The 25,694-nt window shown below is 35.3% G+C and overlaps 1 protein-coding gene and 1 long non-coding RNA gene across 3 annotated transcripts; one reads left to right on the forward strand and one right to left on the reverse strand.

Annotated features, from left to right (window-relative positions):
- Window positions 1-2,722: 2,722 nt before the first annotated feature.
- LOC116032991 lies at window positions 2,723-4,872 on the reverse strand. Of its 2 annotated transcripts, none has more exons than XR_004100813.1 (4): window positions 4,599-4,872; window positions 3,876-3,931; window positions 3,381-3,465; window positions 2,723-3,155 (listed from the first exon to the last, which is right to left on the reverse strand). It is a non-coding gene; the product is annotated as an uncharacterized LOC116032991 (long non-coding RNA). The 2 variants fall into 2 exon arrangements; XR_004100814.1 differs by having other exon boundaries at window positions 3,714-3,931.
- A 6,576-nt stretch (window positions 4,873-11,448) lies between these two features.
- LOC116032186 (lecithin-cholesterol acyltransferase-like 4) lies at window positions 11,449-25,694 on the forward strand. Its single transcript, XM_031274633.1, has 11 exons — window positions 11,449-11,996; window positions 12,392-12,483; window positions 13,658-13,776; window positions 14,281-14,416; window positions 14,580-14,631; window positions 15,194-15,294; window positions 21,965-22,147; window positions 22,544-22,701; window positions 22,839-22,893; window positions 23,082-23,135; window positions 25,042-25,694. Exons 1-11 carry the CDS (start codon window positions 11,759-11,761, stop codon window positions 25,444-25,446), a joined length of 1,593 nt encoding a protein of 530 aa, XP_031130493.1. The 5' UTR covers window positions 11,449-11,758; the 3' UTR covers window positions 25,447-25,694.

A 25,694-nucleotide genomic window follows, 5' to 3' on the forward strand; every position in this document is an offset into this window, starting at 1 on the left:
ATGAACAAAACTAAAAAGCAACCGAGCAGGGGTCAATCCACGTTGCCTCCACGCGTGGAAGAGGCGTGGAACATTTCTAGTAGGGTTCCACGCCATACTCCACGCGTGGAGCTAACATGGATCGGGCCATTAAGGGCAATTTCGGGATTTTGACTTTCAGGAGACTATTTAAACTCTTCCCCTGTATTTTTTAGGGGACCCCCAATTTAGCTTAGTTTTGATTTTGAAAGTTCTCTCCCCTTTGGAGGAAATTTTCCCAAAATCCTTAGTGTTAGATTTCTTATTCAATGGTAGATCTAGCAAGGTTGATGCTATGAAAGTGAAGATGTAATAGGATTTCTTGGATTAAAGTGGTATCTCTTCTCTACTCTTATCTTGGTTAATTGCATTACTATTTCCTTTTAATATCTTTGTTGTTATCTCTTGTTTGTTTCTTTTGCTTTGAATGATGATTGCTTAGATTAGATTAGGGGATTGGTGGCCCCAAACTAGTTGATGTGGTTGATTTGTTGAAATGCTTCCATTTGATTGTAGACATTATGAATTTGGGTTCTATAGCTTTGTGTGGTTGGTGATTGACTTGATTTGTGCCTAATTGTGGCCACATTAGGTAGCAAAGTTGAGGGAAGTGTGGATTGCGCGATAGCGGATCTACACGAGTCCTAATCAACCACATCCCCGCCCTCGATTCGTAAGGATGAGGCCCGGGAGGAGTGGTAGACCAAGTGTTTGATGAAATGCCCCAACCGAATGAGAACTTTGCAGTCCGAGTGTGACGGCACTCGGTGATGGTGCTGCGAGCTCCCTAGTTTGAGTCCGAATCACATTGTCTATAATCCCCTTAGTAAGATCAACCGCATGAGCTAGCTAAGACTTCCGTTCCCCGTTCCTTTTAATTGTTTACTCTATTTTACCATTGCTCCCCCCTTGCCTTTATGATTCTTTCGTTTTCTAGCCATTCATGTAACTCTTGCCTCTTAACCTCCTAAATGCCAATACGTAATTTAACTCCAATTTGTCATCCTTGAGAACACAACACTCGGGGAAACTTCAACTAGACTTGCCAAGAGATGGATGAAAGAAATTGGAGGCCACTTAACCTGGACAATTGCAAAGTTTAGGGACAAGGTGAACACTGATGATGGAATTAAGATAAGTAACAAGCAAGCATATAGGACAATGAGAAAAGCAAAGGAATGTATTGAAGGAGATGCAATGGAAATCTTCAATAAAATTTGAAACTACTGCCTGGAGATTGATAAAACTAACCCAAGGACTACATGCATTGTCAAGGTCACTGATTTAATGTATGATGGAAAACCTAGATTTCTTAGGATGTACTTTTGCTGGGAAGCTTGTAAGGAGGGATACAAGTTCTGTAAGAAACTAATTGGAGTAGATGGCTGCCATTTGAAGAACAAGTATGGAGGACAACTGTTAACTGTTGTGGGTATTGATGGGAATGACAGCATATTCCCATTGGCTTATGCCATTGTAGAAGGAGAGACAAAAGATTCATGGAGTTGGTTTTTGCACTTGCTTAAGAAGGACCTACAAATCACACCAGAAGCAGAACAATAATTAACCTTTATCTCAGGTAACTAACATATTCCAATGGTGCTTATATTGTTATTACCTGTGTTCTAACTTGTATCCATTTTTCCAGATAAACAAAAAGGTCTACTGCCTGCTTTTGAAGATGTACTGCCCTATGCTACACATAGATTTTGTGTTAGGCATCTCCATGACAACATGAAGCTGGCAGGTTTTGTGGGCAAGGCATTGAAAGATGCACTATAGGCAGCAGCCAAGGCAACAACTGTAAACTCTTTCACTGATGCTATGGAGGAAATCAAGAAGTTAGATGTGGATGCATACAATTGGCTAGTAGAGAAACACCCTTCAGAATGGTCAAGGTTCCATTTCAACTCTTCTCCTATTTCTGATGCACTTGTGAACAATATATCTGAAGGTTTCAATGCAATGATATTAGATGCTAGGGCAGAACCATCAGTACAATAAGGGCAACTATAACCATTATCATTATGCACTACAAGAAAAATGCTCATAGACAACGGTTTTTAACCGTTGTCTATGAGGTAAAATTTCTGTTGTTGAAGCCAGTGTTGTTGTAAGTCCCGTGCAAAGACAACGGTTTTTAACTGTTGTCTATTCTAGAAAAGACAACGATTACTTTTCTAGAACAGACAACGGTTTAAAAACCGTTGTCTATTGAGTGTTGTTGAAACCGGTGTTGTTAAAAGTCACGCACATAGGCAACAGTTTTTAACCGTTGTCTTTTCTAGAAAACGCAACGATTTTTTAACCGTTGTTTATTAACTGTTGTTGAAACCGGTGTTGTTAAAAGTCGCACACATAGACAACGGTTAAAAATCGTTGTCTTTTCTATAAAAGACAATGATTTTTTAAACTGTTGTCTATTGAGTGTTGTTGAAACCAGTGTTGTTAAAAGTCACAAGCATAGACAACGGTTTTTAACCGTTGTCTTTTCTATATAAAACAACGGTTTTTAACCGTTGTCTATTGTGTGTTGTTAAAATAAGAGTTGTTGAAAGTCATGCCGATAGACAACGGTTTTTAACCGTTGTCTTTGATATATAAGACAACGGTTAAAAACCATTATTCTCACATTCATAGACAACGGTTTTAAACCGTTTTTAACCTGTTTTGATTTTAAGCATAATGTAATAAAAACAATTTATTTAAACACCATAAATACCAAAGATCAATTCATTAAGATAATCATCTTTTACTAGTATGTAAAATATTTCAAAATACACAAAAATTCATCATCTACTTCAAAATACAATGAACAATTCCAATCACCAAGTCTAAATGTTTACAAAGTTCTAATCAAATGCATACCTACTCTATACAACTTGATACACAATTTGCCCTTTCCAAACACACTAAATGTGGAGTTCAAAACCGGAGAGAGTATTAAGCCTAATATTTACCTGCTTCACCATTTGAGTAGTTGGAGGCAGAAGCTGCTCGATTATCGTGGATACTGAGTTGCCTGGTAAGTTTTGAAAGAAGAGAAGATTGTTTCTGACTTCTGAAAGATTTCCCTCATGTGTTTTACATTATGGTTCTCCTTTAGCAGCTCTTTAATCGTTGTTGAACTTTGGGCACTGCCATCCAACAAATAAATACAAACTTATTATTTTAAAGTAACAATAAAACCAACAAAAGTTCAAGATCGACAACCCCATATATTCTATGTATAGATTCTCTCTGCCTTCAATTTTATCACTGCATATTTAACTATAAAACCAACAAAAGCTCAAGACAATCCCATATATTCTTTGTATAGATTCTCTCTCCCTTCAATTTTATCACTGCATATTTAAACTAACCGTTGCTGTGAGTCTACACTAGTCTCTCTCTCCCTTCAGAACTTAGGCCCATATCTCCATTCCATTTAGAGTGTTGATGAAATAACTGCAAAAAGAAGGATTTAGTGTCTTCTTAACTGGGCAGAGTTTAATGTTCTATTATTCAAAGCAATATATACTAGTAATTTTATACTCAGTCCATATTTATGAAAATAATAAAAACAAAATAATAAATATATCCACATGCATACAGGAAAATTAAAGATACCAAACAGAGACCTCTGGAAAATTCTAATTTACAATCAGCCATAGCTAATCACATTCACCATATGAAAAGTAGAAAACCATACATACCGTACATGCAAGTGCATCACATCTTGGATAGTTTGTGGAAGTAATGTCACTTATCAAAAGTGTAGTAGTCAGCATTCAAATAGTAACACAGGAAGTACATAGAAAATAATTTTTAAAAAAATGAATAAAATGATGATGCAAAAAATAGTGAAAGAGTATTACCATGATAAAAAAACTCCCTTTCGTCTAGCTTGTTTTCCATCTACGGCATCAAATGTCTATTGTGCAATTTAGTACATTAGTAGAGTCAGAACTAGTATTTGATAAATAGGGAGGAAACTTTGTGGGAAAGCATAAACAATACCAAAGGAAATTGCCGCCTTGAGCATATATCAACCCTAAGACAAAATTGTAAAGATCATACAATTTGGTGATCTAACTTTGGGTCATACCAACTTGATAATTTTTAATAAGACTCTTTACTTAACAAAAAATTCAAATTAGTGCAGTGACTTAGAGTATTCATACAAGTGAAATGGTGGAACTCAAATGTTACCATTCTCTATATAAATGAGGTTATGTGTCTAGATTAAAAATATACATACAGAACCACTTTTGTACTCTACAAAGTGATAAGTACAAATAACTGCAGCTGTGTACTTTTTCATGTATATTACTCAGAAAGGATACTATCACCACACTTATTATCTTACAAGAAATGATAATTGCACAAGCCATTATTTCTGTTTCATCTGTATTGCAAATCCCTTTAGTCATCTTAATCTTTCTATTAAACTTACAGATTAACTCACTAACAGACTTGAAACAAATTAAATTTTAAAATTAAACAAATTAAATTAAAATTAAACATATAGACCAAATCGCTAACAAATCAAATTATTAACTACTAACAGATTTACAGTATAAATTGAAAAAAAAAATTACTTTGTGAATGAAGGATGAACACTGCTGGCTGCACTCTTGAGAGGTGCGGAGGTCGTCGCCGGAGAGCGTGAGGGAGACAGTGAGAGGCGGCCGGAGCGGTGAGTGAGCAGGGCGTCAGTGGTCCGGTGACTTCGAGTTTGTGGGCGGCTATGGCTGAGCGACAAAAAACGACCGGCGACTCCAATGGGAGGCTGCGGCTGCGGCTGCGACTACGACTACGGCTGCGAATTGGGGACCGCTGTCCTCTGCGGAGGTTTTAATTGAGAGGGTTTAATTTGCGTAAGTCTAAGAGGGTGCCGTATGGTAAGTGTGAAAGCAGAGGGATGATAAATTATTTTAATTTATTTGAGAGGGAAGGAAATTTTAATAAAGTGTGTAAGTTTTGAACTTTTATTTTTTTTAAAGTCTTTTAACATATGTATTCAAAAAAAAAAAAGTCTTTTAACATATAATTAAGTTTTTATTTTTTTGTATAATAAGATCTTTATTTTTTTTTATAATAAGTCTTATTTTTTTTAAAAAAATTAAGTAAGTATATAAAATATATAGACAACCAACTAACGACCATGGAACAATAAAATTGTAGTCTTTATTAAAAAATAAAACACAAAAAAAAAAAAATCGTTGTCATCTTTGAAGTGTTCTGTATTCAAGTACGCTTAAACACAGCATACCAAAGACAACGATTGAATAAAATCGTTGTCTTAAAAAAATAAAGACCATGCAACGACAACGGTTTTATAAAACCGTTGTCTTTGTAGTGTTGTGTATTCAAATGTACTTAAAGACAACATACAAACGACAACGGTTAATTAAAATCGTTGTCTTTATTAAAATAAAGGCTGAGGAAAGATAACGGTTTTAAAAACCCGTTATCTTTGTAGTGTTGTGTATTCAAGAGCTCTTAAAGACAACACATTAACGACAACGATTAAAAAAATCGTTGTCTTAACAAAATTAAGAGTGTGCAACGACAACGGTTTTATAAAACCGTTGTCTTTGTTGTGTTGTGTATTCAAGTGCGCTTAAAGACAACACACAAACGACAACGGCTAAATATAACAGTTGTCTTTTAAAAAAATAAAGACTGAGAAAAGATAACGGTTTTAAAAAAATCGTTGTCTTTGTAGTGTTGTGTATTCAATAGCACTTAAAGACAACACACCAATGACAATGGTTAAATAATACCGTTGTCTTAAAAAATTAAGAGTGTGCAACGACAACGGTTTTATAAAACCGTTGTCTTTGTTGTGTTGTGTATTCAAGTGCACTTAAAGACAACATACAAACGACAACGGTTAAATATAACTGTTGTCTTTTTAAAAATAAAGACTGAGAAAAGACAACGGTTTTAAAACACCGTTGTTTTTGTAGCGTTGTGTATTCAAGAGCAATTAAAGACAACACACCAACGACAACGGTTAAATAATACTGTTGTCTTAAAAAAAACACGCACATAGACAACGGTTTAAAAAAACCGTTGTCTTTGTGGTGTTGTCTTTTCACAAAATGCACAAAGACAACACACTAAAGACAACGGTTTGGTAAAAACCGTTGTCTTTGACAAAAGTGTTGCGTCAAAGACAACGGTTTTGGACAAACTTGTTGTCTTTTAAACAAAAGACAACACTTTTGTCAAAAAATGTTGTCTTTGTGGTGTTGGCTATGAGCATTTTTCTTGTAGTGATGGTTCTACATCTTCTACTCATATGATTACCCTCCAATTCACTATCTTCCCATCTTCTCAACCTGCATTTTAAATTAGATATTTCTTCTTCATTTTTGTTGATTCTCTTCAATAGGCCTGGTATAATCATCTTTGACCTAGTGCAAATTAGGGGACCGTACCAAGCCACGAATCCATCCTGACAAAATTGAACAAATTCAAAAAAGAAATCATGTTTTTTCCAACCAATTAACAGTAAACCCTGAATCATCAAACCAAAAACAAATACTATAAATTTCCAGTAACCTTCAAAACTTTACAAAAATAATTTTCAACTAACCTTGCATCCTAAGAGCATGCCCATCAATGGATTAAAAGTAGATATTGGAATAGTAATGATCCATGGGTATGATCCAAAACTGATGTGAATAGTTGATAATATACAAAATCATTCTTCTTCACATGGTTGAATATTGTCAGACAAAATAATAATAACAATAATATTTTAATAGATTAAGAGTGGCCGCCAACTGGCGGCCACTCTCAATTTAATTTCTAGCCGTTGCTAGCAACGGCCAAAATCAATGTCGTTGCCAGGCAACGACCATATTTCCGGCCGTTACCTGGCAACAGCTTTTTTTATAAAAAAAAAAATAAAATTAATGATAATATTGCCTATAAATATGATTTTAACTCTCAATTTTTTTCACATTCTATCCTACTCTCAATTCATTCAAATTACTCAATTATCATTTTAATTAATTAGGTGTTAAGCATATTAATTATAATTATTTTTTTATTAATAAATTTTAACTTTACAATTATAACACGTATTGTTTAATTATTTTTAATACAATTATAAATTTATAAACAAAATAGATAAAGAAATAATTAAAATATAATGGAATAAAATGGTGGGTCCACAAAAAATTAAGAAATAACTCAAACTAGTGTGGTGAAGAGTTTTTGTGATTGAAAGAGATAGTGGATGATGAGGTGGAAACTAGGGCCCACAAAAAACTGGAGAATAAACTCCAACTGATAAGGATGCTCTAAACAGTCCCAATACCTCCTGCCTGGGTTCTCACTGGTCCAAGATGTTCTCAAAATCATTTCTTAGCCACATTCACAAACTTGCATCGAAATCTATTCCCCATATATCTTTCTCCTTGTAGTCGAAGAATTGGAAGAGTTGCAGCTTCCTCCATTAGATCTTTGCATTTTCCTTCGAAGAATTCTGCTTCTACTCTGGCGGCTGACTTCAATTCCAATCTAAGAGAGCACAAATATGCTTCGTGACATCTACAATGAAGAACACAACACTCAGGATGAAATAAAAAGGAGGAGCTCTTGTGAAATGACAAAGTTGCACTCCCTCAAACGGTTATCTAACGGGGATATTAGACGGAGGACCAAAATTGTCTTCGTTAAAATAACTCTGTCCACAAATTGTCTGATTTTTTTAAGGAGGACTAAAATTGTCTTTGCCACCATAAGTCTAGGACCAAAAAAGGAATTGACTCTAATAGAAAAACACTTATATACTATTAAGGTTTTCGTAATATTGTAAAATATGGTAATACAATTCCTATTCAATTCGTAATACAATTCGATGTCTAGCTCCACTCTCAACAACTCTTACAACTTACAAAGCAATATCCTCCCTATAACCATCTTCTCCGTAGAGGAACAAAATCAGGTATTGCAACAACAAATATGATGGATTCAACTCACTAATCCTCTTAAGTAAACCAGATTTGGTCTCAACCAATATGTCTATCTTGCATAAATTTGTATCTAAATCACCAACAATAAGTGCAGCAACTTTTGAAACGGAAGGCAAATTATAGGCGAGAGCATCATTATTACGCTTCCCAATTAATTTCATCTTGATTTCTACTTTGGGATTTTCTTGAATTGCATCCCTAGTCATTCTAAATGATTTCACCAAAACATTGTTCGCATTCAATTCTACCTGTATCTCAGAGACCACATCTTCATCCAACTGTTCAACATTACTTTCTTTCCTAAAATATAAAAAAGAATAAAGAGTAATCAATAATATTTAAATGACGAAATTCAAAAAAATATAAAAATAAGGGCTAATATTACTTCACTAACCGGACAACTCTCATACGATTCATTACTTCATTTTCTAAATCATGAATGTAACGTTGGACAAATTTAGCATTGATACCATCAATAGGTAATAAGCTTCCCATTAAATAGAAGTTTTGACCATTTAAACGAAAGACAGGAGGAACACCACCAATATTGACTTCTTTATCAATTCTTTCGCCCATTGATGTAAAACTGAACATACTATTGTACGACCGAATGTGTTGTACAAAATTCTTGCTCATAGCACTACCACTAAAAAACAATTCAAATAATTTCGGAGGAGGAACATTTGTCTTTGGCAACTAATCTTCCCATTCCCACAACATATGGAAAATTTTGGAGCACAATTAACCTTAGCACTTTTTAATCTCTCAATCATACCAAAACATTGCTCCACAATGTTCACAACTAAACACTGAATCTCCGTTGTCAAAATATGGCACTACAAAATACAAAAAAAAAATTACATTAAAAATAATATTAACAAAATTGTCAAAATTGAATAAATAATACCAAAATGGTCAGAAATATTAAATAATATAACCTTCAATTGTAGCTTCCACAAATGGCGTAACATTTTCATTCCCTATAGTCGATCCACAATAAACAACAGAATTACTTTCAAAGTTCTGTTGAATACTATTAACACTATTCAATACAACACCATTCGTCTCTTGTAAAATACCTAAAAGAATACAAAATATATTTTCACATTCATACAAATATCTTAAATTGAAGTAGTATAATGTATAAAAAAAAATTACATAATCTAACATGAGTTTCTTGAAAAATTTATTACTTGATTATCACGGTCAAAAGCTGTAACCAAACTTTTCGAAGTACTAGGAGTAATAAATCAAATCACAATTAAATCATAAATCTTTCACAAATTTAAACAATGGAACGAAAATTAAAAATGAAACGGAAATATTTCAATAATAATATTCTACATCATCAATAGTAAAAGTAAATTAAAAATGGAAAGGAAATATTTCAATAATAATAATATACATCATCAATAGTAAAGACATATTTTAAATTTTAAACAATAGTAAAGGTAAATTAAAAATGGAATGAAAATATTTCAATAATAATATTCTACATCATTAATTAAAAATAGAATAGAAATTAGGTAAAAATACCAGTGGATCTATTATTCTAATTGACTAATTAACTGGAAATAAAAAAAAAGAATAATCAACTAAAAATGAATATGATATTATTAATTGACTGAATATATAAAGGGAAATGAATATTAATAATTGATTGCAAATAAAAAATATTCATAATTGACTAAAATGAAAAAGGAAATGGTCATATCATTGCATTTTAATTAAAAAATAAAACATTCTACATCATCAATAATAAAGGCATATTTTAAACAATATTAAAGATAAATTAAAAAAGGAACGAAAATTAAAAATGAAACGGAAATATTTCAATAATAATATTCTACATCATCAATTAAAAATGAAACGAAAATTAGGTAAATATTACTACGTAATTCTTTTCATTTTCCCTAGATAAGGTTTCTTAATATTAATTTACACATAATAATTGGCACTAATAATTAAAAAAAAAATAGAAGAACTGTTGGAGACGTCTGTTTATTTTATTATTATTATTATTATTATTATTTAGTTATTTTAATTAAAATTATTTAAAATTTTTATTTTAAAATTAGTAACCGCCATGTCATCACAATTGTAGGTAAACAGGTGAACCCTTTTTTTTTTAAACATGTCAATTTGTATTTAATTGCATGAGTTTATGTAGTAGTTCAGGGATCCAATTGCATTCTTTTTGAGTTCGATGGCCTAATTGCAGTTTTGTGTGTAGTTCAGTGACTTATTTGACCCTTATTCCAAGAAAAAAATGATATTACTAATTGATTTAAAATATAAAAAGATCGTAATCTATATTCTCTACTATATATAAAAGTAAAATCCTTCTATTTCGTTCTCCGCCCAAACTTTTGTAGTCAACTAATTAAATATTTTATTGGTCAAATAATTAATAAAGCTTATTTGTTAATAAAATGTAAAATAGAAATTAACTAATATCTATTAATTGATAATATGTATACTCACGTATCAACACTATTAAATAAAGTAAAATCATTTATCGAAAAAAGAAAAGGATGTTACTAATTGACTGAAAATTATTTAAAAACTTTAATAATTAATTATACTTTCCTTTTGAAAACTCTAAGTTATTTAAACTTTAAAAAAGATTAATTGAACATGGGTTGTTAGATTTTTATAATAATCAAAATTAATTCATTCAAATATGGAGGAGGAAGATAAAACTAAATGCAATGTGGTGAAAATGAATATACTTAAAGTATAAAAGTATAGTTACACATATATTAGTGTAATTGACTAATAATAATTGCCTAATAATTATTATGGTAATTAAGCTAAACATTGGTCGTTGAATTTATTTTTATAATAATTATAATTAATTTATTTCTCATTTTCTCATATTTATTTTAGTAATAATATAATTATATAAGTCATATTACTTATAGATCTTTTTAAGATAATTTTAGACAAACAAGTCATATATTATTCAATTAATTGAGTAATACTTTTGTACTAATCTTATAATCAAATAAATGTACACGTTCCATATTAGAATTTTTTATAATTTCATCTTTATTTTTATTATGTCAATATATAATAAAAAAATTTATCCACGCATGAGTAATAGGACAATTATTTGTTCTAATTCAAGCCAGGAAAACATCAAAAAACATAATCGATCCAATCAATTTTATCAATTGCGCTATATAATACGATGTTATAATATATATAATTGTATATTGATCCAAATATTCTTTAAATATTATAATAAATCCATTCCCTACAACGCACGGACGAAAATTCTAGTTATACTCAATATTAACTCGTTTCTAAATTTTGTTTAAAAAAAAATTAACATTGAAACCGTGAATGACTCTCCCAAACAAAGTAACGAGAGCCGAAACGTCAAACGTGAAAAGTCTGGCTTCTGAAGGACAAAACTGTAAATATACGCATAACAAGCAAATTAATGGCCACAACTCGGTAGCTAAGGCCTAAGATAATTGAACTGCCCCAGGGAGGCTGCAAGACTTTCCGTTAACTCCACGGCTCTTCCCCGCAACCTCTCGCCACCGTTTTCCTCCTTCAAAGCCACCTACCCAGCCGCCGCGCCTCCAAAAGTCTCCACTCCCCCAACTTCTTCCTCTTAATTCCCTAAATCCCCTTCAAATCGCTCTCCGTAGGCTCTCAATTTCTTCAATTCCCATCAAATTAGACCTGCCTAATCCGAGTTAAACCCGAAATCTCCTGAAATACATATACTAGTAGGGAGAAAATCTGTAATTTTGATGGCGTTGTTAGAGGAGATAGTGAAGTCATTGGAGCTATGGCTAGGGCTGATCAAGGAGACGCAGACTTTTGTTGACCCTACGCTCGACCCGGTGCTTCTGGTTCCTGGAATAGCCGGTTCAATTATCAACGCCGTCAATAATAAAACTGGTAAATCTGAACGGATCTGGGTCCGGATCCTTGGCGCCGACCATGAGTTCTGTGATAAGCTCTGGTCTCGCTTCGACTCTTCCACGGGTGATCACGCTTTCTAATTTTCTTTCTCTTTTGGTTTTGATTGTCGTGTCTTTAATTCTTTTTTCCTGAACAGTTCCAAAATTAGTTCGTATAAAGTTTTGCTTTTTTATATTTATTTTAAAAAACCAAAATAGTACGGAGTGATAATATACTAAGTTCCCAAATCAAATTTTGAAATGTAATTGGATAATTGTGACACATATTTCTTATTCTCTGATATTGACGGAGTTCAATTTTGAATTGTTACCATCATTATAAATCCTTGATGCTTTTATATTGTTTCATACTAGTTATGACAGATGGATGAACATATACAAAATATTTTACAGTAGCTATCTTTTACTTTATAAAAGGAAAAACTGGAAATACTGACCTCCTTTTGGGTTTATGAATAGGTAAAACAGTGACTTTAGACCCTGATACGAGTATTGAGGTTCCAGAAGATAGATATGGGTTATACGCCATTGATTCTTTGGATCCTGATATGGTGAGTTACATCTCTTACCAAACTGTGGTTTTCTGCAGTCTTTAACTTTTCATTTTTAGGCTATATGCAGTCTTTTTCAACAATACATTCGATATAATAGCAGTCAGTTGTAGGAGCCTTATATTGATACTGTTAAGTGTTAATAGTGTGATGCTGAACAAAGTTACTTCTAGGGAAGATAAATCAAGTGAATATAGAGCAAAACCACACAAAATCTAAGATGTCCATGACTGATTTGGAAAATGTCCATATTTGTTGAACTGATAGGTCACTTCGAATGAACTGTTTCACTTTTGATTTTATTTTAATGTTCACTTAAACATATTAAATGTTCACATTCAGCATGTGTTCACTATTGAATGAACTAATGTTCCAGTGCAAATGAACTTAAGTTTTGTACTCATAGCACACCATAATTTCAAAACATCGAGGGAGTGAGGGACTATGCTTGATCAAATTGATAGTACAGAACTAAATGTGCAAATGCCATTATATTTAAGAGACCAAAAGTGGTATTAACTCCTTTTATAAATTATTATTTTGAATTTCCCTCATGACTTGAGAAATTACCCCTCATGACTTGAGAAATTACGAAGCTGTTGCCCGCAAATTACTTATCATACTTGACAGCACAGTGCAGCCAATAAATTACTCTCTATCCAAAGTAAAAATAAAAAACCTATTTGCTTTTTGAGGGTCAGTGCAATCTAATTGGAACTAATAATTTAGAGTATATTTTAAATAACTTTTTGTTGTGATTTTTACTACTAGTATTTAACATGTAGTTTCTTCATATCTAATTTTTATTTTGAAAACATAAACTTATGTCTATCAATACTTAAATTGGCTAACTGAATAGTAAATAAGACACTAATTTGTGGACAGAGGTAGTATTTAACTATTTATCCTTCCAAGTTTGTCCAAGTTATGGAATGTTTTCATCTAAGTAATTTATTCACAAAAAAGGATGCACTTAGTTGGTGCACAACAATCTTTACAAAAATTCATCTATACTTGGAGCTTAAAGCTCCATGAAGTCTTCTAGAACATAATTGGCAGTACTATACTACTATTTAACCTCCTCAGAACATCTTTTTGTTTACTATCAACTTCGTTTCTTTAACTAGTGATGAACTTCAACTTTCATCGCTTATATGGCTATTGCTTCTTGCAGATTATTGGATGCGACAGTGTATATTATTTCCATGATATGATAGCTGAAATGCTCACGTGGGGCTACCAAGAGGGAACAACACTTTTTGGGTTTGGTTATGATTTTCGCCAGAGCAACAGGTGAATTTTATGTGACTTTTCAAACTGAGTAAACTTATTTGGAATTTTGGATTGTCCATTCCATATGACTATCTTCCCAAGCCATGCACACAGGTCATTTTTTGGTGGGTATTCCAATTTCCAACAGTTCCTCCTTATAGTTAGTGTTTTTATTTATATTTCTTTTATTTGTGTGGTAAGCTTTTTGTGTGAAAGCCATAGCCACTAAACCTAATTCTGATCTCATCCATCGACTATCATAGCTTTAGTTGAACTTGCCAGATCAGACTGCTTATGAGCCAACAAGGAGGGTCACTTTGGGTCTTCATTTGTCTGCCCCCACTTCCTAAAGTTTACTTCTGTTGTTCCTGTCTTCTCCCTTTATGCATCTTAATTAGGATATTATAAGCAATACTGTGTTCAGTTTACTCATAGAATCTTGACTATAACATTTTCTTTATTTTTGATGAAAGTATTTCACTTGTGGCTTATTCCTTGACATGCTCTTTTATGTTCATTTTGAAGGTTTCATGAAACACTGGAGCGCCTTGTTGCAAAGTTGAAGTCAATATATACTGCATCAGGGGGCAAAAAGATAAACATCATTAGTCATTCTATGGGTGGTCTCCTTGTGAAATGCTTCATGAACCTTCACAGTGATGTAAAATTTTCCTTCCCTCAAGTTTCAGTTTACCCTTTGTTATTAAACAGTTATTTTCTTTGAGAAGACATTTTTCTAGACTCTTCCTCCCTTCATAATTGATTTTTAATGAACTCAATTTTGGTGGAAATTCTGCTTGCTTTCATGATGATGTTTGCTGCAGATCTTTGAGAAGTATGTAAAAAACTGGATAGCAATTGCTGCTCCTTTCCAAGGTGTGTTGCATTTTTTACTATAAAAATAATCAGTCAAAGAACTGGCATCCATACTTTTCTTTATGCTTTGGATCTTTTCTTATATAGTTAAGTTATTGAATTCATGATTGCCCGCTTTAACAAGTTGTGACTAAATTTTTAGTCGTTCTATCTGTTGTCTGCACTCACATTTTTCTACTTCAATCACCTCTTTCATCTAATAGAGTGACCACTTCTTTCACATCCAGTATCCCAAAACAATCCTGGTAAAAGTGTATTTTGTTATTTTCAAATCCTCATTCTTTTTTGGCTCTCTTTTAACTTGGTAATAGATATTGTTCCTAACCTAAACCCCTTACTGTTATGATGTTTAGTTTTATATTAAATTTTTAAAGTTTTGTACCAAATTCTGTCTTATAATGGCATATTGTTCTCCAAATCAGTACACTAGTGCATTAGGTCAATATGTCAAACAAAATACTTCCAGTTTATAATTTGGGCTTCTAATGTTTTATGATATCTTTGCTTATTTCAATCAAGTACAAAACGATTTGTTGGCTTAAAATTTGTTGTACTTTAACAGGTGCACCTGGTTATATTACCTCTACATTTTTTAATGGAATGTCTTTTCTGGAAGGGTGGGAACAGAATTTTTTCATATCTAAGTGGAGCATGCACCAATTGGTACGGACTGCTTTCCTTTCACTTTCTACTTGTTTCCTTTATGGACATTGCTATTTTTTATTTGCTAAGTTAGTCACCTTTTCTGAAATCATCCCAAATAACTATCATGTGTCATGCTTCAATTGTGGCTTGTTCACTACTTTTATCCAAAACAATACCCTCTTCCTCTTTATTTTTATCCCTACTTCTGTGATTGTGTAGGGGTTTTGCCACCTATTCCCAGATTAAAGTGAACAGCATGGAATTAATAGGGATTACTAGTCCTATCTCCTCCAATCCCATGAACCAAAATACACCTTAGATCTATATTTTTCACATATTTAAAGAGTTAGGGGATATAATTTTAGATGGTTCTTTGGAGGTTAGTTTGTGAAATTCAGTTGAGAGTAATATACTTGTGAAATCAGAAAAAATCTGTGTTTCTTACTTGCATTTACTACAATGGCATGCTGCCATATATATACATGTTGGAAACCTCTACACTATTGATGTCATTTCATCTTTCTATGCTACACTATTGAAGCCATTTCATCTTTCTATACTACTGATGCCATTTCATCTTTCTATGCTACACTATTGAAGCCATTTCATCTTTCAAGGCATAATATAATAATTCTCAACATCCCCCCTCAAGCTGGAGCGTGAATATCAAAAGCTCCAAGCTTGTTACACAAATATTCAACTCTAGGACCTCTTAAAGCTTTGGTGAAGATGTCAGCCAACTGATCATTTGTACCTACAAATGAGGTAACAATTTCTCCGGATGCAATCTTTTCACGAACAAAATGACAATCAATCTCAATGTGTTTTGTTCTCTCATGAAAGACAGGATTAGATGCAATATGCAAAGCTGCTTGATTGTCGCACATCAGTTTAATCGGCCCTTTCATGTAGAATTTTAATTCAGATAGGAGATGCTTTAACCAGATTAGTTCACATGTTCCCAAGGCTATTGACCGATATTCTGCCTCTGCACTAGATCGAGCCACCACATTTTGCTTCTTACTTTTCCAAGATATTAGGTTGCCTCCAAGAAAAACACAGTATCCTGATGTTGATTTTCTATCCCAAGGGCATCTAGCCCAATCTGCATTAGTATAACCAATAATCTCTGTATTTCCATGATCCTTGTATAACACTCCGGTCCCGGGAGACTTCTCTGTATTTCCATGATCCTTGTATAACACTCCGGTCCCGGGAGACTTCTTGATGTATCGTAGAATCCTTATGACAGCATCCCAATCGCTGTCACATGGAGAGGCCAAAAATTGACTCACAATACTCACTGCAAAAGAAATGTCAGGACGGGTGACTGTTAAGTACAACAGTTTTCCAACCAACCTTTGATATCTTCCTGGATCTGAAAAGAGTTTCCCTTGTTCTGGTACAAGCTTAATATTAGGATCCATGGGAGTATCAATTGGTTTACAATCAAGCATACCTGTTTCCTCTAATATGTCTAAAGCATATTTTCGTTGAGATATACAAATCCCTTGCTTTGACTGGGCAACTTCTATCCCTAAGAAGTATTTTAATTTTCCAAGATCTTTTGTTTCAAAGTGTTCGAAAAGATGTTGCTTTAACTGGACCATTCCTTCCGCATCATCTCCTGTGATAACAATATCATCAACATAAACAACAAGATAAATACTTTTACCTTGTTGATGCCGATAGAACACAGAATGATCCACTTTGCTCTGAATTAACCCAAAATCTTGTAGAACTGTGCTAAAGCGTCCAAGAATTAACCCAAAATCTTGTAGAACTGTGCTAAAGCGTCCAAACCAGGCACGTGAATCTTGTAGAACTGTGCTAAAGCGTCCAAACCAGGCACGTGGAGACTGTTTCAATCCATAAAGAGAGCGTTTTAGTTTGCAAACCAGGTTAGTCTCTCCCCCTTGAGCAACAAATCCAGGAGGTTGCTCCATATATACTTCCTCTTTGAGATCCCCATGTAAGAACTTGATGTCTAACTGGTATAGAGGCCAATGATGTATAGCAGCAATAGTGAGAAAGATCCTGATGGAAGAGATCTTGGCCACAGGTGAGAATGCATCGGTGTAATCAACGCCAAATACTTGAGTGTACCCTTTGGCTACGAGTCGAGCCTTGAGTCTGTCTACCTGTCCATCTTTGGCTACGAGTCGAGCCTTGAGTCTGTCTACCTGTCCATCTGGTCCAACTTTGACGGCCTTGAGTCTGTCTACCTGTCCATCTGGTCCAACTTTGACGTTATAGACCCATCGACCCTGTCCATCTGGTCCAACTTTGACGTTATAGACCCATCGACAACCAACAACTGTTTTGCCAGGAGGTAATGGAACCAAGTCCCAAGTTCCCGAGGATTGTAAAGCAGCCATTTCATCTACCATAGCTTGTTGCTAACCAGGATGAGAAAGAGCCTCTTTAACCGATTTAGGAACAGAACCAGGATGAGAAAGAGCCTCTTTAACCGATTTAGGAACAGAAACAGATGATAAACTAGAGATGAAGGCATTTTTAGGAACAGAAACAGATGATAAACTAGAGATGAAGGCATTATAAACAGGGGAAACAGATGATAAACTAGAGATGAAGGCATTATAAACAGGGGAAAAACGGTGATAAGAGACAAAATTATATATAGGATAGGGATTGCGAGTAGACCGGTTACCTACCCGACTAGCAATGGGAGGACTGGAAACTGGAACAGGAACCGCATCCAAGGGAAGAGATAGCTCAGGAGATGAATCAGCAGGTTCAATGTTTGCAGCAGTAGTGGTTGGTGGCAATGTTGACCGACGATGATAGGTGAACTGGAAAGGAGAAACAGTGTGGGTTTGTGATGGATTGGGAGGTAGGACACTAGGCGGTAGTGGCATTTCTATCCCGCCTTCAAACGAGGGAACTGGTGGTAGTGGCATTTCTATCCCGCCTTCAAACGAGGGAACTGGTAGGACATCAGGAAAAGGACCGCCTTCAAACGAGGGAACTGGTAGGACATCAGGAAAAGGATCCACAACCCCTGTAGAGTCAGATGAAAAGAATGGAGTGTTTTCAAAGAAGGTAAAATTTGGTGATACATAGAACCGCCGTGTGTCGGGGCAATAACATCTGAAACCTTTTTGAACCCTAGAGTACCCCACAAAAATACATTTCAAAGATTTGGGTGCGATTTTATCACGACCAGGAGTAATATCATGAACAAAACAAGTACAACCAAAAACCTTAAGTGGAAGTTTGTTTAATGGCTCTTGAGGAAACAGTAGGTTGTAAGGTATTTTGCCGTGTAAAACAGATGATGGCATACGGTTAATAAGATAACATGAATGAAGGATAGCATCTCCCCAGAAACAAGAAGGGACCTTATAGTGAAGAAGCATAGTCCTAGAAGTCTCCACTAGATGTCTATTCTTCCGTTCAGACACACCATTTTGTTGTGGGGTGTTCGGACAAGAAGACTCATGGAGAATACCCTCCGAGTCAAGAAGGGTAGTCAAAGGAGTATTGAAATATTCCTTGGCATTATCACTCCGAAGAATTTTAATAGACACTCCAAACTGATTTTTAATTTCATTATGAAACTTTTGAAAGATGTGAAACAGTTCAGAACGTCGTTGCATTAGGAAAACCCAAGTACAACGAGAAAAGTCATCAATAAAAGTAACAAAATACCTAAAACCTAACACAGATGCGACACGACTAGGACCCCAAATATCACTGTGAACTAAAGAGAAAGGAGATGAAGATACTTTGTTGACCCGTTCAGGAAATGAAGTTCTGGAATGTTTTCCATACTGACAAGATTCACACTCTAGTGAAGACAACTTTGAGAGATTTGGTTCAAGTTGTTGTAGTTTCTTCAAACTCGGATGACCTAGACGACAATGAGTAAGGGAAGGAGAAATAGTAGCACTACAGACAGCGGAAGCAGGAGTGGATAAGTGGTATAGTCCTTTTGATTCATATCCCGAGCCAATCGTCTTCCCCGAACGACGGTCCTGTATAATAACAGAATCAGAAGAAAAGGTAACTAGGCAATCCAGAGAGTGAGTAAGTTGACGAATGGAAATCAAGTTAAAAGGACATGTAGGTATATACAGAACTGATGATAAAGGTAAATTAGGAAGAGGCCTTGCTTTACCAACACCATGAGCAGTACATATGGATCCATTACCAAATACAATTGATGGAAGAAGAGACTTAGAATCTGTGAAGTGAGTTAATAAAGAAGAATTACCACAGATATGTTCAGAAGCACCTGAATCAAGGACCCATGATCCAAGAGAGCCAGATTGAGAAACCAGGGCAGTGTGAGTCTCTTTGGTGTGAGCTACAGGAGTGACAACAGCAGCTTGGGCACTAGCTTTAAATCGGGCAAACTCTTCATATTCTGTAAGAGAGATAGTTTTAGAACCTGGACCCTGTTTGAGCTCAGCCACATTTGTAGGGGCAAGCACTAGTCTCCCATGTAGCTTCCAGCATCGACCCTGTGTGTGTCCAGATCGGTTGCAGTAATTGCAATATCTAGTGTTTTTCTGCCCACTACGGTCTTTATTTCGGTTGCCCAAATGGTTACCTCGACCTCCTTGGATCACAAGAGCAGATTGGTCTGTGGTGGGTGCAGAAGTCTCACCAGGAAAGGAAGTCACTTGAAGAAGGCATTTGAACAATTCTTGGATCCCTGGTACAACATTATCTCCAAGAATCTGGTTTCGAGTATTCTCAAACTCAGGGCCTAATTTAGATAAAACAAAAACAACAAAAAATTTTCCACGTTGGGCAATCTGTTCCGCAGGTGTCCCTCCAATGGTAATAGCTTATTAAACTCAGTTAATAAACTTTGAGTTTTCCCAAGAAAGGCTTCCATACTCATACCATCCTTCTTTAAGTTAACCAAATTATTAACAACTGTGTAACATTGAGAAACATCATTAGTGTATAAGGACTTGGCTTGATTCCATACCTCAATACATGATTTAAAAACTCTGAACAGTTGAATTAACTCAGGTGAAAGGGATTGCCGCAAGAGACTACAAAGTTGGGCATCCACTCTTTTCCAAATTGCCTTCTCATTTTCTGGAACCTTTTCTTCCCCCTTTTCCAAATGGTCACTAACACCTTGGCCCATAAACCACATTTCAACAACATCAGACCATGAATGGTAGTTTTGTGACCCACATAATTTTTCAGAGGTAATAACTGGATTTCCAGATAAATTAGGCACAAACACTGAGCTAGAAATAACATTCTCAACACTGTGAGAAGTTTCCTCAATACCAGTTGAAGACATGGTTGACAAAAAGGAATATTAGCAGGTGAGTGAGAGAGTACCGTTGACCGGAATATTTTGCCGGAACAGTACCGTTGACCGGCGACGGCGAAGGATCTGGAAAAAAAACACTGCTAGATACGTCTCCTCGAAACGAACCCAATGGAGAAAACGACACCTTGATCGGAGACCGGAGGAGAGAGATATGACCGGAAAACAGTCGCTGTTTTTACGCCACTGCCGGAAATATTTGGAAAAAGAAAAACCAGAAGAAAAACAGCCTAGGAAAGAGGCTCTGATACCATGTGAAATCAGAAAAAATCTGTGTTTCTTACTTGCATTTACTACAATGGCATGCTGCCATATATATACATGTTGGAAACCTCTACACTATTGATGTCATTTCATCTTTCTATGCTACACTATTGAAGCCATTTCATCTTTCTATACTACTGATGCCATTTCATCTTTCTATGCTACACTATTGAAGCCATTTCATCTTTCAAGGCATAATATAATAATTCTCAACAATACTAATATGTGATAGTTGTCTATTTGTATACTTTTGCTGGTTCTAATTTCTAAATCTTTCTCAACCTGGTAATCAAGTTTGTGTCCAAGCAAACTCTTCCAGTAAAAGGTTAATGCAAGCTCAGGGTTTAGCTACACCCCTTAATCTTTTAGCATAGGTTGTAGGTTGCATGTGGCAATGTTCCTTATCTAAATCTGGTGACTGGTGGGGATCAGCAATGTGGCTGTGTGTTCTGCATTTATGGGATGTAAAAAAATGGCCACTTTATTAGATGTTAGCTCTATATCTGTATTCTTTTGTTGGTGCTCACTTCTAAATCTATCTCATTCCTGTGATCCAAGGTCATGGCTCTTGTGGAGCATATATGTGTATCAGTTGAATGTCCTTTTGTGTATGCAAGCTCATGGTTTAACTAGCTACCATAGGTTGTAGGTTGTGTGGGGTGTGGCAAAGTTCTATTAGATGTATAGTCTTGCCTTGGATTTAGATTGGAAATATAAATATCCTGAGTTAGCTAGGGTGTTGGTCAGGCAGATCTTGGCCCTAAGACAATGTGTATCTCTCCTCAAGGCACTGACCCTTTTCTCCCTAGGAAGTGGACTTAGGTTACTTGTCTTTTAGAAAAAAAATCACCAAATGGTATGTGCTTTTAATCTTTCTGTATTTGGTTAATGTTGGGAACACATGCAATCCTCATTAAGAGTTCTAAGCTTATCTAGACCGTAGATTTGTACTTCATATCATTCGATATTGTATAGTCTCCCGAACTTCCTAGTTTTTCCTCTGGTCCCAGGGTCCTTTTACCCAAGTTTATCTTTATATACTGTTTGTTCAATCTATCTTTTACAGAGTAATAAGTTGATATTTTACAACTTTTTATGTTTCAGTTAATTGAATGTCCATCAATATATGAATTGATGGGCTCTCCAGATTTTAACTGGGAAGACATACCACTTCTACAAGTCTGGAGGGAGAGTTCTAATAGCAATGGAGATTCTTCCATTATGCTGGAGTCCTATCCTCCAGTTCAAGCTGTATCAATTTTGAAGGAAGCTCTCGAAAATAATAAGGTAAGTTGTCACTCATTCTCAAATATGAATGCCTAAAATTTAGAGAAATCCCAATTGGTATATGGGAAACTAAAAGGATAAGGAGAACTGTATTTCTACTGCTACCTTTATAACTGTCTAATGAAATTGATTGCCAATTTGTTGCCTAGCCTTAATGATTTAGGATAAATTATCTTTTTGGGCATTTTGTTTCAATATTCAGGAAATATGTAAACCATATCACAACTCTTGTTGTATTTCTAGTTTATAAGCAATTCAAATGTGTCATGTTATTTTATTATTTGTCGACTTAGTTAAAATGTTATTTCAGCTCATCATTTTCCTTGTGAAGTTTCTTCAATTATTACCTTAATCAAATAAAATGGAGTAATTGAATGGATAGTTCTGTTTTTGCAGGTGATCTATGATGGTGTTGATATTGCTTTACCATTTAATGTTGAAATCTTGAAATGGGCCAATGAGACCCGAAATATTTTAAACTGTGCAAAGAAGCCTCCTCCAGTCAAATTTTATAATATCTATGGGACTAACTATGATACACCACATACTGTCAGGTAGTACTTACTGAGTCCTCTTTCTCAAGTAGTGTATCCGAAACTGGCAAGCTTAAGTTATTTTATATGCTAATGTTATAATCATAGATTGAATCTATTTCAATTTTCAACTCTACTCAATGTTTACTGCTTTGCAGTTATGGAAGTGCAGATAAACCTGTCTCGGATTTAAAGCAGCTACCTTTTGTAACGGTAAAACCATTTATTCTGTGTGTTGCATTGAACATCTCGCATTTAGCTTGTTGTGAATAGCTTAAATATTTATTCTCATTCATTCTCGTAGATGCTGGTAGATGTTCTAGAGCATACATCTCCACTTTATTTGAAGCTCTTGCCGGTAGTTAGTAGCTAAGATGCATCTGCTTGTGCATATTTTTCAGGCTGATTACATATATGTTGATGGTGATGGAACAGTTCCAACAGAATCTGCAAAGGTACTGTTTTCATTTAAAGTTCACATGTGAAATATTTTTCTTGTTGTATATGTTCCACTTATTTTGGATATTGCATTTGGGTTTTATGTCACTTCACTTTTTTTTTTTTAATAAATAGTAAAAATTTTATTAAGCATTTTACTCTTCCTCTGATGTGAGACATTGCTAGCAAAAATGGAGTCTTTGCGGGAAACAATGTAGTTTGCTTTGTTTGCCTGGTAGTTTACCTTTCCTTTAGCCAATGATGTTGACTAAACGGAAGCCCTCCTGGTATTGGACTTTCAGTCCTCCGAATTGGGAGTGCTTAGTTCTCATTTATTTAGGGGGTGGTGTTGTTTTATTAGAAGCTGTAATGTACTAGTGTATTCATCCATCTGAGATATTGTAGTTGGATTCTACACTTAGAATCCTAAAAAAGGTTTTCCTTGGTACATGTTTGGTTTGAACATGGGAATCAGAATCTGAATGGGAATCAAATATTTGGTAATTGGAATGGATTTTGGTGAAATTATTTCTCATGTTTGGTAGTGGGGTGGAATTAGAATGATTACTAATATATATGTATGGCCCTATAATCGGAATAAAGGTTTTAAAAATATAAAAACAAAAAGTCAAGGCAATTGATTAGAGTGGTGGCAATGAAAGAGTAGGCAATGTAGTGAGGAGGCCATGAAATGAGGAGGTATAAGGCTGAATTAGTGGAATGATACTTGATTTAAATTAGGTAACATAGTTATCACGGCGCCCTGTGAAGTCGCGGCGCCTCCCGACTGCCTTGTCGCCTAGGCGACTAGGCGACAAGTTAAAAAATACTATATATATATATATATATATATATATATATTTATAAACAATTAAACATATAAATTGTACTGCACCTGCCCACTGCCTAGCCTACTGCTCACTGCCCACTGCCGCCCTAGCCTACTGCCCACTGCCCCTGCCCACTGCCCACTGCCCACTGCCCACTGATGTTATTAACCAAAGAAGTGGCAGTCTGGCAGTTTATAACCCAAATCCATAGGAAGACAAACAGTCGCAGATGGAGAAAACCAAAGAAAATGGAGAAGAAAGAAGGACGACTCAGGCGGTGGGAGGGCGACGGTGACGGCGATGGGCGATGGCTGTGGGAGGGCGACGGCGATGGCTGTGGGAGACATTAGTCGACGCACTAGATCTGAAATCCTTTCTTCTTCTCTCTTCTTATTAGGTCAGACTTTTTTTTTTTTAAATAAAAAAAAATGGGTTGGGTTTGCGGGTTGGTCGGCGTCCATGGCGCCCGCCTGCGACGCCTGGCCGACGCCTTGGCGACGCCGGAGCTCGCCCCCCGTTTTCAGGCGAGGCGAAGCCTCCCGGCGTCCTGTCTCCACCGACAGGACGCCAATGCGTCGCCTAGTCGACGACTAGGCGACGCTGTGATAACTATGTTAGGTAATAGGTTTTGTAATTATAGGGGCAATTAAATCCTGTACCTATGTTGTTTTCAAAAAAAAAAATCCTATACCTATGGTTTAAAAAGTTGTCAACCAAATAATGTGTATGACTTTCATTCCCATTCCTTGTATCTAATGCCATGAACCAAACACATCCTTGGTGTAATGTTAAAATGAAAGATTAACAAAATCAATGCAATTTCATTAATTATTCAGATTTATATATTATAGAATTTCACTGCCTAAAGAGCACCTATTGGGCATAGGGCTTAGTACTATTCAGCTGTTATCAAAATGACCCGAAATTTAATTTTGGGGGTTATCAAACATAAACTTATGTCAGTTCTGGAGCTAGAAAGAATTGAAGAAATTGAAGCATAACTTGAGGCAATATAATTTACTGTTTATTTTTCAAATCATAATTTGACAGATACTAACTCCTCATGTTTCTGTTCTTGCTCCCACTTTTACAGGCAGATGGGCTTAATGCAGAAGCAAGGGTTGGAGTCCCTGCAGATCACAGAGGAATCATCTGTGATCGTTATGTTTTTAGGGTTATCAAACACTGGCTGAAGGCGGATCACGATCCTTTCTATAATCCAGTTACTGATTATGTTATCCTTCCCACCTTGTTTGACATGGAGAGGCACCAAGAGAAAGGGTTGGAGATCACTTCCCTCAAGGAGGAATGGGAAATTATACCAGAAGGGGTTGTGACGGATGAAAGGCCGATTGTGGGTTCTATTTGTGTTTCTCGTGTCGGAGAAGACAACATTTCACGGGAAGATGCTCAAGCCACTGTGGTTGTTCACCCTGCGCTCGATGGTAAGAAATGCCATGTTGAACTTAGTGCCATGTCTGTCTCGACAAATGTATAAAGTTTAGCTGCCGATCCATATCCATCGTGGAAGTGGTATTGATGTGTGTTGGGCTGACTTTATTATTTATTTGTATATATTTCTGTATAGTGCAAGATGGTTATGGAACTCTAATCCTCTTGTGTTATACAAGCTATGTTATTCTAGTCTGTATTTGTACATATTTAAGTTATCTATCCTTCACTTGTAAATATCCCCTTGTATCTGACTTCTGGATTGGCAATAAAGTAATCTTCATGTCCTGGTTA

Source organism: Ipomoea triloba, chromosome 10 (assembly GCF_003576645.1).
Source record: "Ipomoea triloba cultivar NCNSP0323 chromosome 10, ASM357664v1".
NCBI classification, from domain to species: Eukaryota; Viridiplantae; Streptophyta; class Magnoliopsida; order Solanales; family Convolvulaceae; genus Ipomoea; species Ipomoea triloba.

What these genes read in the sequence shown, in the direction of transcription:
- LOC116032186 (XM_031274633.1), top strand. Translation starts at nt 11,759, where the DNA reads ATGGCGTTGTTAGAGGAGATAGTGAAGTCATTGGAGCTATGGCTAGGG. An exon ending in AGTGGAGCATGCACCAATTG is followed by an intron (nt 15,295 to 21,964) that starts GTACGGACTGCT and finishes TTTATGTTTCAG; the next exon opens with TTAATTGAATGTCCATCAAT. An exon ending in AAGCTCTCGAAAATAATAAG is followed by an intron (nt 22,148 to 22,543) that starts GTAAGTTGTCAC and finishes CTGTTTTTGCAG; the next exon opens with GTGATCTATGATGGTGTTGA.